Here is a 17,170-nt window from a genome sequence, read left to right as displayed (position 1 = left end):
AGATCATCTTGGTACCTGCTGGGGTACCTGAAGGATGAGAACAAATGCAAGTAAGTAGAATGACATGTATGTATTAAGTCACTGTTCTCCATGATATCACTACCGAAGCGGATTTTCTGTTTATGTCCTCGGATTAACTTCTTTTTTTCCTTTTTCAACTGCACCCATTGCATACGCAGGTTCCCAGGCCAGGGACTGAATATAAGCTGCAGCTGCAACCTAGCCACAGCTGCAACCTAGCCACAGCTGCAGCAATGCCAGATCCTTAACTCACTGCACCAGACAGGGGATCAAACCAGCACTGCCACAGAGACAACACCAGATCCTCAACCTGCTGCACCACAGAGGAAACTTCTTTTTTTTTTTTTTTTTATTTTTTTTTTATTTTCCCACTGTACAGCAAGGGGGTCAGGTTATCCTTACATGTATACATTACAATTACAGTTTTTCCCCCACCGTTTCTTCTGTTGCAACATGAGTATCTAGACATAGTTCTCAATGCTTTTCAGCAGGATCTCCTTGTAAATCTATTCTAAGTTGTGTCTGATAAGTCCAAGCTTCCGATCCCTCCCACTCCCTCCCCCTCCCAGGAAACTTCTGATTAACTTTTCTTCATGTAGACTTCTGGTTACTGAGAACTTATTTTCCCCAAACTCCTGGCACTAAGATCTACTTAAAGATTTTTTTAAAAAGAAAGATAAAATACGGACGATTCATTTTAAACATACGTATTTTCTCTTCTCTGAAAAATCTGTCTGCATATAAAATGCAAAATACACAGCTCACCATGGGGGCTAATATCATGGGCTCTCAAGTCCTCAGTTTCCCCCTTTACTGGATGAACCACAGCCTTACTAAGTCTCAGTTTCTACAAAGCAGGGATCATGTTCTGGGTCACTGTGAAGACTGTATGAAGCTAAGAACTTAGCATAATGACTGAAACATTGTAAATACTTGGAAAGTATCTGCTATTATTTCTATTGCGTTTACATATTTTTTAAGGAAAGGGTCTGCCTATGACCATATCCACGGAGATATTCTGAGATCTTAATTTTAAAATGAAAACTATAAAAAAAAAAAGGTAACTTTGAAATAAACTGTTTTCAGAATAATAATTACAAAGAGAATAACAAGTATTTTTAAAAAGACCTCCCACACTGACGCCCACAAGAACAAAAGTGGAAGGAAAAGAATGAGAACAGACATCACAATTTACAGAGGGGAATTAGTTGTGCAAAAAACTGCAATCCAGACAAGTGCCCTGGATGTGAACAAGTGGGGCCCCAACTATGGTGAAGTCAAGGGGTGTATGAAATAATGTCCCTCCTGAAGGAATTGAGTTTGAAATACAAGGACTTGAATAGAGGGAATACAGCAGACACTGTAGGATGGCAACTCAGCAAAGGGAGTCCCAACCCCCTCTCTGCCTGCCTTCACCTACCACACTGAAAAGCTGCACACACACTCAACTTCCCAACCCACACAACTCTGGACAGCCTTAGACACCTGGCCTATGAAAACTTTTGTTTTCTAAGAAAACACAATGACAGAGGATGCCTCCTGTCCTTCCCACTTCTCCATGCTTGGAAAGGGGCCATGATGCCTAATGGTGAAGCAGCCATTTTGACACCATGAGTAAATCAGCCAAGAGTATTAAGGTTCGCCAAGCAGAATGAAATAGCCTGGATCTTTGCTGTCCTCATTTAACCTATACCAGTGTGAGAGTGACCAGCTCCAGATTTCTTGTTACAAGATGAGAAAAAAAAAAATTTTAAGAAAAACCATATTTAGTTCAACCACTGTAGTCACATTTTGTTATTTACAGCCTATATGCCGTCTAAATGAACACACAAATATGAAGAAACAGAGTATTTCAAGAGATGAAAATCATAAAGGAACATCATGAGGCTACTTCAACATTATGGTTGATGATGCTATGGTTTATGATGCTAACTAACATTTAAAAAGAAGATTTAAGAAAATTCCCCCCTTTATCCAAGAGCTTTCCTATATGTTTACACTGAAGACTCACGGTATTGATTTACTTCCCAGTACACCCTATACACAGGAACTGGTACCCCTTCCAGACAACACAGCAAACATGCAACAATGGAAATATGAGGCCTTTTCAAAACTGTACAGTGCAAATGAAATCTGTCCAAAGAACAAAAAAAGTAAATAGCAGCTGGTTCCATGTAAACAAAACATGAGAAAATATGCACTAAAGGGCTAAAGTAATTTTTCTACACTAAGATAATTTTACTAAATTGTTCTTTCTAAAAATGCTTGTTTATTTAAGAGATGATGAAAAACTGTAGGCTAAAATCTATATTTGAGGAGTAATAATTTTACGTTCTTTAAAGAATGAACTATTGTCCATTCCTCAAAGACCATTCTATGGTAAAGTTACAATAAAGTAAATCTAATTAGGTGACTCATTTTATAAACTGCTTGTGATTAAAGGCAATATTTCATTTTCATTTGTTTAATATTCCCATTAATAAGAATGTCTCATTGCACATTTACTGAAAGCCTGAACAATAATACAATGGCCAAATTCCAAGAGCAAACGGATTTTTTTTCTTTTCCCATGAAGCCAACAGTATGGAATTTTAACAGATGTTCTATTTGGTCATAGTTAATAAAATGAATTACATAGGATTAAAACAAAGTTCAATATGTTTGCACTGGATTTTAACTGAAAAACAATTTCACATTAAAAGTTGGGAAAGATTTATAATCACTTATTTTCAGCTTTACAGTGAATTGCTAAGATGTGGGGGGCAGTCAATTAATGAGTTTTCTAATGAAATGAGGCTTCTAAAAACTATTTGTTCAAGGTTTAGGAAGACCGAAATCTTAGCAAAGTATACACTCCTTGGTACTTCACTGCCTATGTAACACAGAGTCTCACACTATGGTCTATCTATCAAAAGGAGAGCCATGAACCGGCGTAATTCCAAGTGCCCTCAGAGCTCACCCAGCATCCTGAAATGGTCCTAGAGTCTAGCTGCATCAGAACAAAAACCAATCAAACTGAAATGAATGAAAAATACAACCAATACTGACTGAGTGCTGACTCTGGGCAAGAAGTTGGGCCAGAGACTGCGCATATGACCAAAAGTAAGAGCTTAATTGCACCTTCAAGAGGAACTTGCTTGCTGTCTAGGACATGAAAGCATAATTACATGTAGCCAGCCAGAAGTGCAATGGAAAGACAAACCAAAAGAAAAAGTTAGAGATAAAGCCAAGACAGGTTCATACAAAGGCACTCAGAGATACACACAGTGCTGACACAAGGAGGAAAGTTCTCAATGAGAGAACACCTTGTTTTCTCTTCGTAAAATCATCAAAGCAGGAAAAAAAATACACATACTTAAGAATAGTAAATAAGTAGAAGTTACAGCTACAGCTGCCTGAAAACATTTTCAGTGGAAAACATTCAAGTGTTGCAATCTTAGAAAGAAAGCCTTCCTCTAAGTGGGTAATCTTATTTGGAGAAAAAATTCCAGTAAATTACCAACCTCACTCCAAAAAGAATAATCATAAACATTTTCCAACCCACTTACATCAGTGATTTTTGATCAGTTAAACCATCAACTAGGGTAGCTGTACATTATTACAAGCAATATGCTGTTTTTCCTAGAGAAATAGCCAGTGAACATAAAATCAGTTGCAGGATGCAATTTGTTAACTGAATAAACAATTGCATTCTACAAGACACTTGGATTAAAAAACTCTCCCACTGTAGCTGAGAAGTTTCATAAGCACTAATAGCAAGCTGGCCTCTAGTTCAAATATACCTATTGTTATTCGGAACCATGAAATGGCACTCACACGTGTACATGCGACAGATCAAGGCTGTATACCTGTTCAAGAACCTGACAGCCCAGAGGCAGGTTTCTTCATCTCTGAGCCTCCCAGCAGGCAAGAACAATCTATGCAAAATTCCTAGTGCAGATGGGCAAACATGGGCTCAGAGAGGTTAAGTAACTTGCCAAGAGCAGTCAGCCAGCAAGAGACAGTGCCATTCCACACAGAGATGTCATTTCCTGCCAAAAGCCCTTTCGGTTACCAAGAACACTATTAATCATAGGGAACATTTTCTGAACACATAACTATGTGACAGGGTCTGAGGAAAGCACTTCATGTGGATCTCTTCATTTAATTCTCACCATAACTTCAATGTTATTCATCAGTTCACAGTAAAGGAATAAAATCGTTCTCAGATACACGTCTACATGACCAGTCTCACTTAAAATTAGAACTACAGTGAGAACATTCTACACCTTTGAGATTGCCTGTACCATTGTTGAGGCAGAGGAAAAGAGAGAACTCCCACAGTGTGGGCAAAATGATTGACTGGTACTTAACAGGAAGGGCAATTTGGCAATATGCATCAAATTTTCTTTTTTTTTTTTTTTAGGGTCGCACCTGCAGCATATGGAGGTTCCCAGGAGCTACAGCTGCCAGCCTATACCACAGCCACAGTAACACAAGATCTGAGCCACATCTGCGACCTACAACACAGCTCATGGCAATGCCAGATCCTTAACCCACTAAGCCAGACCAGGGATTAAACCTGCAACCTCATGGTTTCTAGTCAGATTCACTGCCACTGCGCCACAACAAGAACTCTATTATATGCATCAAATTACAAACACCATACATCTTAACCAAGAAATTCCACTCTTCAGCATGTAACCTATAAACACCCTCAACCATGAATGAAATGATATGGGGACAATACTACTCACTGTAGTACATGTGCACACTCACCAATGAGGAAGTAGTGGTACAAGGATTCGTTTATAAAATGGAGTCCTATCCAATCATAAAAAAGAGGGCATGCTTCTTATAAAGTGATATAAAATGATCTCCAAAACACTTTGGTTAAAAAAGAAATAACTGCACACCTAGGATAGGGTGGCTCCAGAAAAACACACAAGAGATGTATATATAACATGAAACCTTTTGGGAAAAAGGAACTGAGTGGGTAGACAACAGCACTGGAAAAGCCAATTTGAAGGGTAATCCTTAAAGCTTGATTCCTAAAGTCTTCTGTTTCCAGCCACTAGATTAGGGGAAATTCTCACTGCCTGAAATACACAAAAGGGGAAACTAGGTTTGGACAGCTGTCATGTCTCCTTGCCAGTGAACTCTGCAATCAGAGTGGGGAATTTTGCACCTAAAGGGACAGATTGAGGGCCTCAGGGAACTTACAGAACAGGATGAGTGGCTTGTTCTGGCCCGCCTGAGTGCTTGATTTTGACTGCATGTGCAACAGAATTGGATGGGAGACTTCAGTTATTGACCCCTGGGAGTGAAATTGGAGCAAGAGGGGGAGACAATCCTCAGCTATCTGTAATCTGTTTAGCAGCTACACGCATCTACCATCTACCAAAAAGAGGCCAGGAGTTACTCATTACCAAAATGGCAGCATCCTGCATTGAGGCCACTCCAATCAGCACCTCACTGTCAGATTCATGCAGATAATAGCCAAAAACAAGTAACTTATTCTCCAAACTACAGTGGACATATGTCAAGCTCTTTCAAGGGCTCCCGTGTGCCCACCCAGTCTCCTGGCAGACATGCAGCCTGAGTGAGAGGTCCACCCTTCACTCCTGGCAAACAGCCCAGGGGGGTAAGTGATTTCTCGAAGCGCTCTCAGTAGGTTTGAAGTAAAGGGGAGTCATTCCTGCCTCTTCTCTGGGTGTAAAAATCTCAATTCTGCTTCGATAAGCAACGTACACACAACGCAGGTTCTTTCCCACCCTGAGGTCTTTGCTTGCGTTACTTCTAATTGCCCCTCCTTCAGGAATTAAGTCATGACTAATTCTTATTAATGCAATGAATGCTAATTGAGGACCATGCAAGCGCTGTTTCTTCTGCAATACTGGCTGCATCTTGTACATACATGTCATGACAGCCCTGTTACATTGCACTGTCAAGTGTCTACTCGCCTGGTTGCTTCCCCACCAGCATGTGAATCCTTTAAGGCAAAAATGCCCAGCACAGAGCAGGTGCCCTTAAAACAACTGTCGAGTAGAATTTGTAGGGAAAATGCATTTGCTGAGCTTAACTTAGTCGTCGTCTTATTATTATTGGGAAACAACTTGCCTTTCTCTGCTCTCTTTTGTTACAGAAAATCCTTTCTAATTCACATCCAAGGTCAGGAGGCTGCTCTCCATAGAACTTTCAGGACAATGGACCCTCTGAAATCAGCCTGGCTATGAAGGCAGCTGTGACTGTGCTCTCCATTTCCATCTTATCAAAATAACAGCACTGCACCACAATGCTTGGCCATGTCTACATCTAATTTGGCCTAGATCAGGAGGAAAATGAATACTGAAAGGGTGAGGTAAATAGCATAATCTGTTGACCTTGCTTAGACTCTGTCTAAAATTCACAGTAACTAAAATAATTTAGGAGAACAGAAGGGATAAGTGTGCAATCTCCACAAACATCAAATGTAGTAAAAACCATGCGACAGCATTCACAAAGTCTAAAGCATACACATAATCTATTTTATAATGCACGGATTCAAACTTCAATCTCATTCTAATGGGCTACTGCATGGGAAATAAAACTATTTTAAAGAAGAAAATTGTACAGAGAATAAACGTGTAAGTTTCCTGGTGATTCTCACCAAGGATTCAACGTATTTTCTTATTGAAACAATCAAACAAGCTCTTGGCAAAAAGATTTGATATTGCTGTCAGAACGATGGAAGAATTCAAACTATTTATAATGCAAAAAATTTGTTTAAAGCAGATACATCGCTTCTTATTTTTCTCATTTTGAAAAGCAGCTATGTTTCATTCAGCAATAACTCTTCTCTCATTCTCCCTGAGAATCTGTACAAAAGCAGTATTTCAACTAAAATCGGTTCTGAAGGATCTTTTATGAAAATGCAAAATGCAGAAGACCCCAATTAAATTTCCAACAAAACACTGCCATTTTGAGTACACAAAGTCATCTCAGTAGGGTCACACTTTTTGCAGGAATTGCAGCCTAGAAATTAGTTACCAGTGTGACATGTCAAAACAAATTTTAAAAGAATAGAATGCAATGCAATTGTAATATTTTAACTATTTGTTTGTATGCACAACCAGTATTCTCTGGCATGTAAATACATTCATTTATTCAAGATCCCTCAGAAAAATAAAAAAGGTTTATTGCCCCCTGCCTTTTTCTTGCACCCAGGTGAAATGTGAGTAAATAACACATGTTGAGTGAGTCAGAAAATGAGTACTGAATGAAGATAGAGTGCAGGTAATATTTCTGAAAGGCAGAAGTCATCGTCACACAAATAACTCATTTTTAAACATTCACTCAGCCTTCAAAAGAAGTTTTTCAAAGATATACATCAACTGTACTACACTAAAGGTTATTACTTTGTGGAAAAAACAAAGCTTTAAATAACATGTAACAGTGCTGGGGATTCATAAAAAAGATTGTAATGTAGTAAGAAAAACAAAACAAAATAAAATAAATAATAAGACTACCTGGGAATAAAACTCTGTTCCAAAGAATTTCCATATTCTCCTAATTGTGACAATATAATTATTTAAATGAAAAACATTTTTATAAATGAAAATGTTTTAGCATCCAAGGGAATTCTAAGTAGAAAACCAGGATTCAGAGCAGAGCTGTGCAGATTCTCTTCTGTTTTTTCTTTAAATAGAAAATCAGGTCTTAATCCTTTTCACAATGTCAACCTGTATCATCACAATGTACACTTTAAATGCCTCACAATTTTGTCAATTTTATCTCAAGAAGCTAAAAAAAAAACTAAAAAACCCTAGCCCTAGGATTTAAACTCATAAAAAAGTTACACATCAAAGACTCCTCCTATATCTCACATATCTATACAACTTCTGAACTTCAACACACCCTCTTCCATGTGAGGCAAAAATTAAAATATGCTTTCTGCAGTAATGTACATACTAAAATCACTTTTTTTCCAACCAAAAAAAAGAGAAAACACTGACTGCATTTTGAACCACAGAATTTGGGAGATGAAGGCACAGGGAGGGGAGGTGGCTCTGAGACACGCTGAACGGCAAGTCATGGGAGGGCCAGCACTCCAGTCCAGACTGAACTTCTCAACTCAACATACTGTATTATCAGGAAGGCAAGAGCTAACTGCATGGCTTTTCACATAAAAACAGATTTTTGAAACACCTGTCTCCTATCTTCCCTAAAATTGTGTATTACAATAATTACCTTGACATCTTTCCCTTAGTAGTTACTTATTTTTTTTCTTTTTTAGAATAGATAAATGACTGGTGGTATATCTAAGCAATGAAATACCACGTGATAAGGAAAAAAGAATGAAACACAGCTGCAGGCAACAAAATAAATCTCACACATCATGCCAAATAAATAATGCTGGACATGAAATCATAAAATATGTATTTTTCTACTCTTTCATAAAGGTTACATATAATGTTTAGGAGTGAATGCCCACATGATAAAACTGCAAACAAAAACAAGGAAGTGATCACCATAAGGGAAAACTCCTGCTAAGAGGGAAGCAACTGGGTCGGGCACAGTGGGGTCTCCAGGTGCTTGCTGACAAGGGTCAAGTTCTTTCAACCGAGAAGGCTGTTACATGGATAATCACATTGTCATAATTCATCCACCTATATATTCATGTTTTGTGCATTTTCCTACTTGAGTATTATATTTCACACACAAAAAATTATAGTATCATTTCTGGGAATGACCAAATATCAAAAAATTTTTAAAAAACCACTTTACTAGGATGGAATTCATCCCACAAATGTCCCCTCACATACATTGCTTTTCATAGCAAAAGATTACAAGTTACCTAAATGCCCATCAAAATATAAGTCACCCAACATCTATATACTGGAATATTACTTAGTATCATTAAATGGTTTATTTTTATATGTCCTGATATGGAATAATCTCCAAGATAAAATTAGGTTTAAAATAAACAGATCAATGCATGAAATATGTTGCCCCATTGAAATAAATATACATACGCTTAAATTAAAAATATGCAGATAAAAACATTTCTTTGGATATTTTAGCATTGTATGGTTCCAAAAAGTAAGGAAGTGGATTTTTAAAAGGATGTTTACCTATTGAAAGGACATACCATAGGAGCCAACCTGGAAGAACTCTATCTCTTCCAAAATATTTAATAATTACAAGAGGGAAAATAGTAAGGTTACAATGAAGAATTGAGGCAAATGACTTCTTAGCCAAGCAATCAAGGTTCCTATCATCAGTGGTTACTTCTTCATAGTTCAGCTATCACAGACATGGAGCCACCTTAGGTAAGAATGAAGCTATGGATGGGCCACTCTGACTGCTGATGCTACTATTTCAGCAGAACACCTACCCACCCACTAGACCTAAGAACCAAGATTAACACTCAACAGTGTTTTATAAAGTGATCATAACCTCCCTTTATAACTTTTTAAACTCATTTCTCCAAATAAATTTACTGAACAAAACTTGTCACTCTTTGGTACTTTAATATTAGAAGTTAAGATAGTTACCTCTCTTAAAACAGTGCTTTTGTAGCCTCGATACAATCCCTGGATGCCCTGAAACAAACAAAGGGCCAAGAGCTCAGTAAGTTAGAATAGCAGAGACTTCTAAATGACATTCTGCATAAAGAAGATGTACATTTTTTGAAGCTTGATGTTCAAAATACTCACAATGACCACGGTTCTATAAGAGGTAAAGGTTCTAAACTGGCTATATAGAGCTCAAGTCACCTCTCTTTAAAATAGGAACATTTCTAACAATAAAGCTGACTATAGGAGTTCCCACTGTGGTGCAACAGGTTGAGGATCTGGTGTTATCCCAGCTTTGGCATTAGGAGGTCACACAACTTGCCACTCAGATTTGATCCCTGGGCCAGGAACATGCATATGCTTAGATGTGGCCAAAAAGAAAAAAAAAAAGCAGACTACATACTAATTAAGCTTTACTAGTTTTCAATATTTCTTCTCCTGAAAAAAATTCTTGAGAAGCTTTTAAACAAACATATTTTCAAAAGCAAACCCACAGAGTTGTCATTAACCCCTTCATGTAAAAACAAAATTACATCTAATAGTTTCAATCATAAGAAATCACAAATTCATGAATAATCTCTCAGTAGTGATAAATACCTCTGGTCAAACCTGATGTATTTAACCATCCACATGATTCAATAGGGATCTTTTACTGGAATGATCTCTTTCATAGGATTAAATACTCAATGTCTCCTCCACCCAGGTGATAGAGGGATCGTTAAGAATAACTTTTCTAGGAGTTCCTGTCATGGTGCAGTAGAAATGAATCTGACTAGGAACCATGAGGTTGCAGGTTCAATCCCTGGCCTAGCTCACTGAGTTAAGGATCCAGCGTTGCCATGAGTTGTGGTGTTAGGCTGCAGACACAGTTCGGATCTAATGTTGCTGTGGCTATGGTGTAAAGCCAATAGCTGTAGCTCCAATTGAACCCCTAGCCTGGGAAACTTCATATGCCGCAGGTGTGGCCCTAAAAAGAAAAAAAAAAAAAAAGCTTTTCTAGGACTTCCCTGGTGGCTCTGTGGGTTAAGGATCCAGCACTGTCACTGCTGTGGCTTGGGTTCAATCCCTGGCCTGGAACTTATGAATGCCACAGCCAATTAAAAAAAAATTTTTTTTAATTTTAAGAGTAACTTTTTTCGTGTGATTGATTTCTATTCAAAAAAAAAAAAAAAAATCCACTCATTAGTCCCTGGTCACATAGCAAACAGGCAAGATTTGTGACCCACAGCTTAAAATGAACCAGTACAAGAGGAATTAATTTTCATATAAACATTATGATGTTGCTCACTAGTATTAGCCCACTGCCACAGGTCTCTTCTGTGGGTCCTCAAATTCTGTAGCAATGTTTTAACATAATATCTTTTTTTTTTGGCCTCACTCACAGCACATGGTAATTCCTGGGTTAGGGATCAAACCTGAGCTACAGCAGTGACAACACGGGATCCTTAACCACTAGGCCGCCACGGAACTCCTAACATGTAATCTTTCTTCACTTTACATATTCGTTATCCATATCTGATTCCAAAGGAATAAAAGGACAACTACAATATATGACACATACTTAGTAGCAGCACTCATGTGTGTGTCTTTAGAAATTTAAAATAGAAAGGTAAAGTTGCTATAATTAGATAATAAATTTAGGCTTAAGGTCTCTTTTTTTTTTTGTTTGTTTGCTTTTTAGGGCCGTACTTGCAGCATATGGAAGCTCCTAGCCTAGGGGTTGAGTCGGAGCTACAGCTGCCAGCCTACACCACCACCGAAGGAACGAGGGATCCAAGCCACATCTTCAACCTATACCATAGCTCACAACAACAACAGATCCCCAACCCACTGAATGAGGCCAGGGATTGAACCCACATCCTCATGGATAACTAGTCCAATTCATTTCCACTATGCCACTACAGCAAACTCCCTTAAAGTTTCTTCTAAGGCTCCTGGCATGAGGGCCACAGTCTTCATATTAGCTACCATAAAATTTTTCTCAACAAATAAAAAAGAGCTTAAAAACACAGTCTCACCTCTTGATATAAGATGGTAGAGAAAATGCGAAATGTTCCTGAAGAAGCAGACACTTGTGCCCTCTGCTTAACCACTTCAGAAGGAACTCGAATCAGGCAGGCAACCTAAAACATAAAAATTTAATTGCATCCTAAAAGAGAAGTAACTGCTACAAAAATGGAAAATTTTTATAAGCAAAAAGAATAGTTTTATTTATTTTTTATTTTATTTTATTTATTTATTTTGTCTTTTTGCCTTTTCTAGGGCCACTCCTGCGGCACATGGAGGTTCCCAGGCTAGGGGTCCAATCAGAGCTGTAGCCGCCGGCCTACACCACAGCCACAGCAATGCAGGATCTGAGCCACGTCTGCGACCCACACCACAGCTCATGGCAACACCAGATCCTTAACCCACTGAGCAAGGCCAGGGATCGAACCTGCAACCTCATGGTTCCTAGTCGGATTCATTAACCACTGAGCCATGACGGGAACTCCCAAAGCAAAAAGAATAGTTTTAAAACAAGCATAATGTTACAGGTTCGGTGCAAGACATCAAAAATTTTCTTTTTAAACCTAAAACACCAATGGACATGCACTGTGTTATCAGCCCAGAAGCTTTCCTCCCATGTCCCATACAGATCCTCCCACCTCCTGTCTCACTGCTCCAGGCACATGTCTAGAAGTCTCTTGATGGGAAGTAGCACATTTATTCATTCTGAACTCCCAGCTCCTGGGGCAGCATCTGGCATTCACAAGACAGCTATTTAAAAAATATGGTCAAGAGATGGACCAAAAGGGCCTTAGCTTTATGGGAGCAAAACACACACTGGTAGAGGCAAGACTGAAAATTAGCTGGTGACCCCGAATCTGCCATGCCACTCCACCCCCAGCCTCAACCAGCTCCCAGTCCCAGCATCCCCCAATTCCCCCCCACGCCCACCCAACAGCTGAGGAGTAACTGCAGGCATCCTGGATCCTCCTCCAGCATTAGAGGGGACATAGGTCCTGAATGGTCTGTACTCACACCTGACCAGTCAACAATTAACTGTTAATACCACCCTTGCTGATAGGCCAGGGTCAGTGATGTGCCAACTCACACTCAGTCTTCCAGGACTCTGCCTTCAGCAGCCTAATCTTCAGAAATAGGAACCATAAAAAAATTCTAAAATTTAAAAATTAAAAAATTTTTACAAAAGCAGTTCCCACTGTGGCACTGTGGTTTAAGAATCCTACCACAGCAGTGGCCTGGCTTGCTGTGGATGTGCGGGTTTGATCGCCAGCCTGGTGTAGTGGGCTAAAGGATCTGGCATTGCCACAGCTGTGGTGAAGGTCACAGCTGCAGCTCAGAATCAATCACTGGCCTTGGAACTTCCACCTGGTGAGGTGCAGCCATTAAAAAAAAAGAAGAAATAGTAAAAATAAAGAACTGATTAAACCAGAAGGGACTTTGCCCATGAAGGACAGAAGACAGGGAAAGGGAGGCAGAGAACAAGGAGGGAGACATATAAACTGATACCTTAAACTGCTTCAGTGCAGCTCTTGTATTTAAGCTTCCCCACACTAAGCTGCCTGCCAAGGATACAAACTTTTCCTCCAACCTGAAATTCACACACCTGACTCTGGTGTTCAATGTTTTGTACATGATTGAGATTAATTTTAAAACCTTTAGAATATATGTGTATCATATATAAATGTATGTGTTCGAGGCACAGTAACATCTGGACAATCTTTCAATGATACATGAAGCAAAATGGAAAGAACAACAAGAAATTTAACAAAGCCATCCTATCAAGAAGGGTACAGAAACTCCAAAGATGTTTGTCCTTCTCAATATGTACTCTCCTAATTCCTAATTTGAGATGACTACCCAATGCGGATATTATTTAAGGCTTTGTCTTTCTAACATTAAGTAGCTCTAAAGTAAAAATTACCACACTTTTTTTTTTTTTTTTTTTGGTCTTTTTAGGCCACACCTGCAGAATATGGAAGTTCCCAGGCGAGAGGTCAAATCGGAGCTATTACCCACCAGCCTATGCCACAGCCACAGCAACTCAGGATCCAAAACATGTCTGTAACCTACACAGGTCACGGCAATGCCAGACCCTTAACCCACTAAGAGAGGCCAGGGATCAAAACCATGTCCTCATGGATACTAGTCAGGATCATTATCACTGAGTCACAAGAGAAACTCCCAAATCAGCAAACTTTTTAGGTAAAAGATCAAATAGTAAACATTTCAGACTGCACAAAGGTTTGACTACGCTGTGAAAACACAAAAGCAGACATAGATAATAATATGTACATGAATGGAGTGACTGTGTTCCAATAAAACTTTATTTATGAAGAAAACAGGCAAAGGTTTGCCAACCCCTCTCTAGGTATAAACACAGGCAAACCCTTCCCTGGTATCAGCCTAGACAAGAGCAGCGTAGGCAGAGAACAAGTGAGGCTTTAGCACCCCAAGATCCAAGGGACAGAGATGACATGTGATGTGGTTCCAGATGTCAAGGGGTCAGCTAACATGGACATATCACCTCTGAAAGATGGCACTCCAACTAATATGGTTAGGATAACAAATGATATATTACTCAAAGTTATTTTTCCTCCAAAACTGATAAGACTTACAAAATGACATAGTCTAATTTCTATTTATTCATTCATCAAACATTTAAATATTTTTTTGTTTGCAATGATACCTGCAATTTGGGATAATATATCTTTCCACCCACAGTCTCCCTTCAAAGGTACCTGATTCCATACAACAAAAATGGATGGAGCCACACTTGCGATGGAACATGATGGAAGATAACATGAGAAAAAGAACATTTATGTATATGTTTATATATGTATACATGTTTATATATTTATAAATATAACTGGGTCACTTTGCTATACAGCAAAAAATGACAGAATATTGTAAATCAACAATTTAAAAAATTAATTAAAAAAAAGATGGAGCCAGATACAGCACAAAAAGCTGCACGGTCAAAGACAGTAAGACGATGTTCTGACCTCAAATAGCCCACAGCTACATAGGAATAGTTTCAATAATACATGACAAAAAGAGATTAAGTTAAAAAGAGGCAAAAACAAGTTCCATAACAAATGGAGAGGAGGGGTACTTAGTCCAACCTCCAGACACATGGAGAACTGTCAGAGATTAGGCCTTCATAGAACCTTCCAAATGAGTCAGAATTAGCTGACAAGAAAGAAGAGGGCATGATGGGAACAATAAAAAGAAAAGCACACAAATAAAAAAGCAGGATGTTCAGGGGTGACAGAGACAACCTGCATGAAGACAGCACTCCACAGTTTGTATTCACTCATGCCATTCATTCCACATTACCAAAACCTCAGGTTTAAGGTCAGCAGTAATAGGAAGTAAGACTGGATAGGCCGTCAAGGAGGCTCTGTATGTCATGCAAGGAGCTTGGATGTCAATGCAGAGTTGACAGGGGCAAGCGAAAATTTTTAGGCAGAGGATATGCAGCAACATGGATGGACTTAGACGGCATGATGCTAAACGAAATAAATCGGACAGAGAAGGACAAATACTGTATGATATCACTTAGATGTAGAATCTAGAGTTACCTTTTTGGTTGGGGATTAACATGGCAAAATAGAAGGACGGGAGCTCAACTTCTCTCCTAAAAACAACAAAATTCACAACTAAAGACTGAGCACTCTTCACCAAAATGGACCGGAAACCTTAAAAAAGATACCCTACTCCAGAAGAAAAAGAGGAGGCCACATCAAGAGGTAGGAGGGGCGATTTCACGATATAAACAACCCCATACCTCCTGGGTGGGAAGCTCCATAGACTGGAAACTAACTGGTTCACAGAGACTCACCTACAGGAGTGAGAGTTCTGAGCCACACATCAAATTCTCACGTGTGGGGATCTGGCACAGGGAGAAAGAGCCCCAGAGCATCTGGCATTGAAGGCCAGTGGGGCTTGTGCACAAGAGCTCCACAGGACTTGGGGAAACGGAGACCCCATTCTTAAAAGGCGCACACAGACTTTCACATGCACTGAGTACCAGGGCAAAGCAAAGTCTCCAAGAGAATCTGGGTCAAACCTGACCACAGTTCTTGGAGGACATCCTGGGAAAACAGGGGTGAATGTGGCTTGTTGTGAGGGAAGGACATTGAAAGTGAAGGTCTCGGGAATATTCAGCAGCAGTGCCTTTCTCTGGAGGTGGCCATTCTGGGAAAATCTGGCCCCACCAGTCAGCCAGCTGCTGAGACGTCCCAGGGCAAACAACAACCCAGGTGGGATCACAGCCCCACCCCTCAGTAAACAGGCTACCTAAAGACCCCTCAGGCACACAGCTGCCTCTAATCCCATCCAGAGACTAAGCCCCACCCACCAGAGGGATTAGAATCGGCTCCTCCTACCAGGGGGCAGACATCAGCCCCTCCAATCAGGAAGCCTACAGCAAGCCCCCCATACTGACCTCAGCCACAGGGGGGCAGCATCAGAAGTAAGAGTGGCTACAACTCTATTATCTGTAAGAAGGTCACCACACCAAAAACCTATAAAAATGAAAAGACAGAGGACTATAACGCAATGAGGGAGAAAGGAAAAACCCCAGAAAAACAGCTAAGCCATAAGGAGATTCTCAGCCTCCAGGAAAAAGACTTTAGACTGTTGATGCTGAAGAAGATACAAGACATTGGAAATAAACTGGAGGCAAAGATGGATAACTTACAGGAAACAGTGAGCAAAGAGATACAAGATATAAAACTTAAACAAGAAGAGATGCAAAATACAATAACTGAAATAAAAAATTCACTAGAAGCAGCTAACAGCAGAATACAGGAGGCAGAAAAACGAATAAGCGAGGTGAGGACAGATTAGTGGAAATTACGGATGCAGAACAGAAAAGAGAAAAAAAGATTGAAAACAAACGAAGAGAGTCTCAGAGAACTCTGGGACAACGTGAAACGCACCAACATCCGTATTATAGGGGTGCCAGAAGGAGAAGAGAGAGAGAAGAAGACAGCAAAAATATTCCAAGAGATAACAGCCGAAAACTTCCCTTACATGGGGAAGGAATCACTCACTCAAATCCAGGAAGCACAATGAGTACCATATAAAATAAACCCAAGGAGGAACACCCCGAGACACATACTAATCAAACTGACCAAAATTAAAGACAAAGAGAAAATCTTGAAAGCAGCTAGGGAAAAGAAACAAATAACATACAAGGGAACCCTAATAAGGCTATCAGCAGATTTTTCAACAGAAATTCTGCAGCCAGAAGGGAGTGGCATGATACACTCAACGTGATGAAAGGAAAAAACCTCCAACCAAGACTACTCTACCCAGCAAGGCTCTCGTTCAGATTTGAAGGAGAAATCGAAACCTTCACAGATAAGCAAAAGCTGAGAGAATTCAGCAACACTAAACCAGCCTTACAACAAATACTAAAAGAACTTCTATAGGCAGAAAAGAACAAGAGAAGAAAGAAGGAAAGAAAAAAGAACAGCAAAAACAAATCCAAAGTAATTAATGAAATGGCAATAAGAACATACATATCAATAATTACCTTAAATGTGAATGGACTAAACGCCCCAGCCAAAAGACATAGACTGGCTGAATGGATACAAAAA

The 17,170-nt window shown here is 39.5% G+C and overlaps 1 protein-coding gene across 11 annotated transcripts in view; it reads right to left on the bottom strand.

The window, feature by feature from the left end:
- The window catches only part of SLC25A26 (solute carrier family 25 member 26), a 165,580-nt gene that overhangs the window by 104,706 nt on the left and 43,704 nt on the right, over positions 1-17,170 (bottom strand). For 8 of the 11 annotated variants that reach the window (XR_014823504.1, XR_014823503.1, XR_014823502.1 and 5 more), the window contains exons 4-5: positions 11,576-11,680; positions 9,537-9,584 (exon numbers count right to left, since the gene is read on the bottom strand). The exons of the other annotated variants lie outside the window; for them this stretch is intronic. Coding sequence is in view for 5 of the 8 variants with exons in the window: in XM_084988955.1 (XP_084845081.1) it covers positions 9,537-9,584; positions 11,576-11,680 (153 nt within the window). In the remaining 3 variants the exon portion in view is untranslated. The remainder of the gene's footprint in view (positions 1-9,536; positions 9,585-11,575; positions 11,681-17,170) is intronic. 11 annotated transcript variants of the gene reach the window in all.

This window comes from Sus scrofa, chromosome 13 (assembly GCF_054392235.1).
Source record: "Sus scrofa isolate SSC_HxYL_T2T_F1_AM1 chromosome 13, Sscrofa_HxYL_maternal_Yorkshire_Landrace_v2.0, whole genome shotgun sequence".
Classification (NCBI taxonomy): domain Eukaryota; kingdom Metazoa; phylum Chordata; class Mammalia; order Artiodactyla; family Suidae; genus Sus; species Sus scrofa.
Note: the sequence above shows the minus strand (reverse complement) of the source record. Positions and strands in the feature narration are given on the sequence as shown.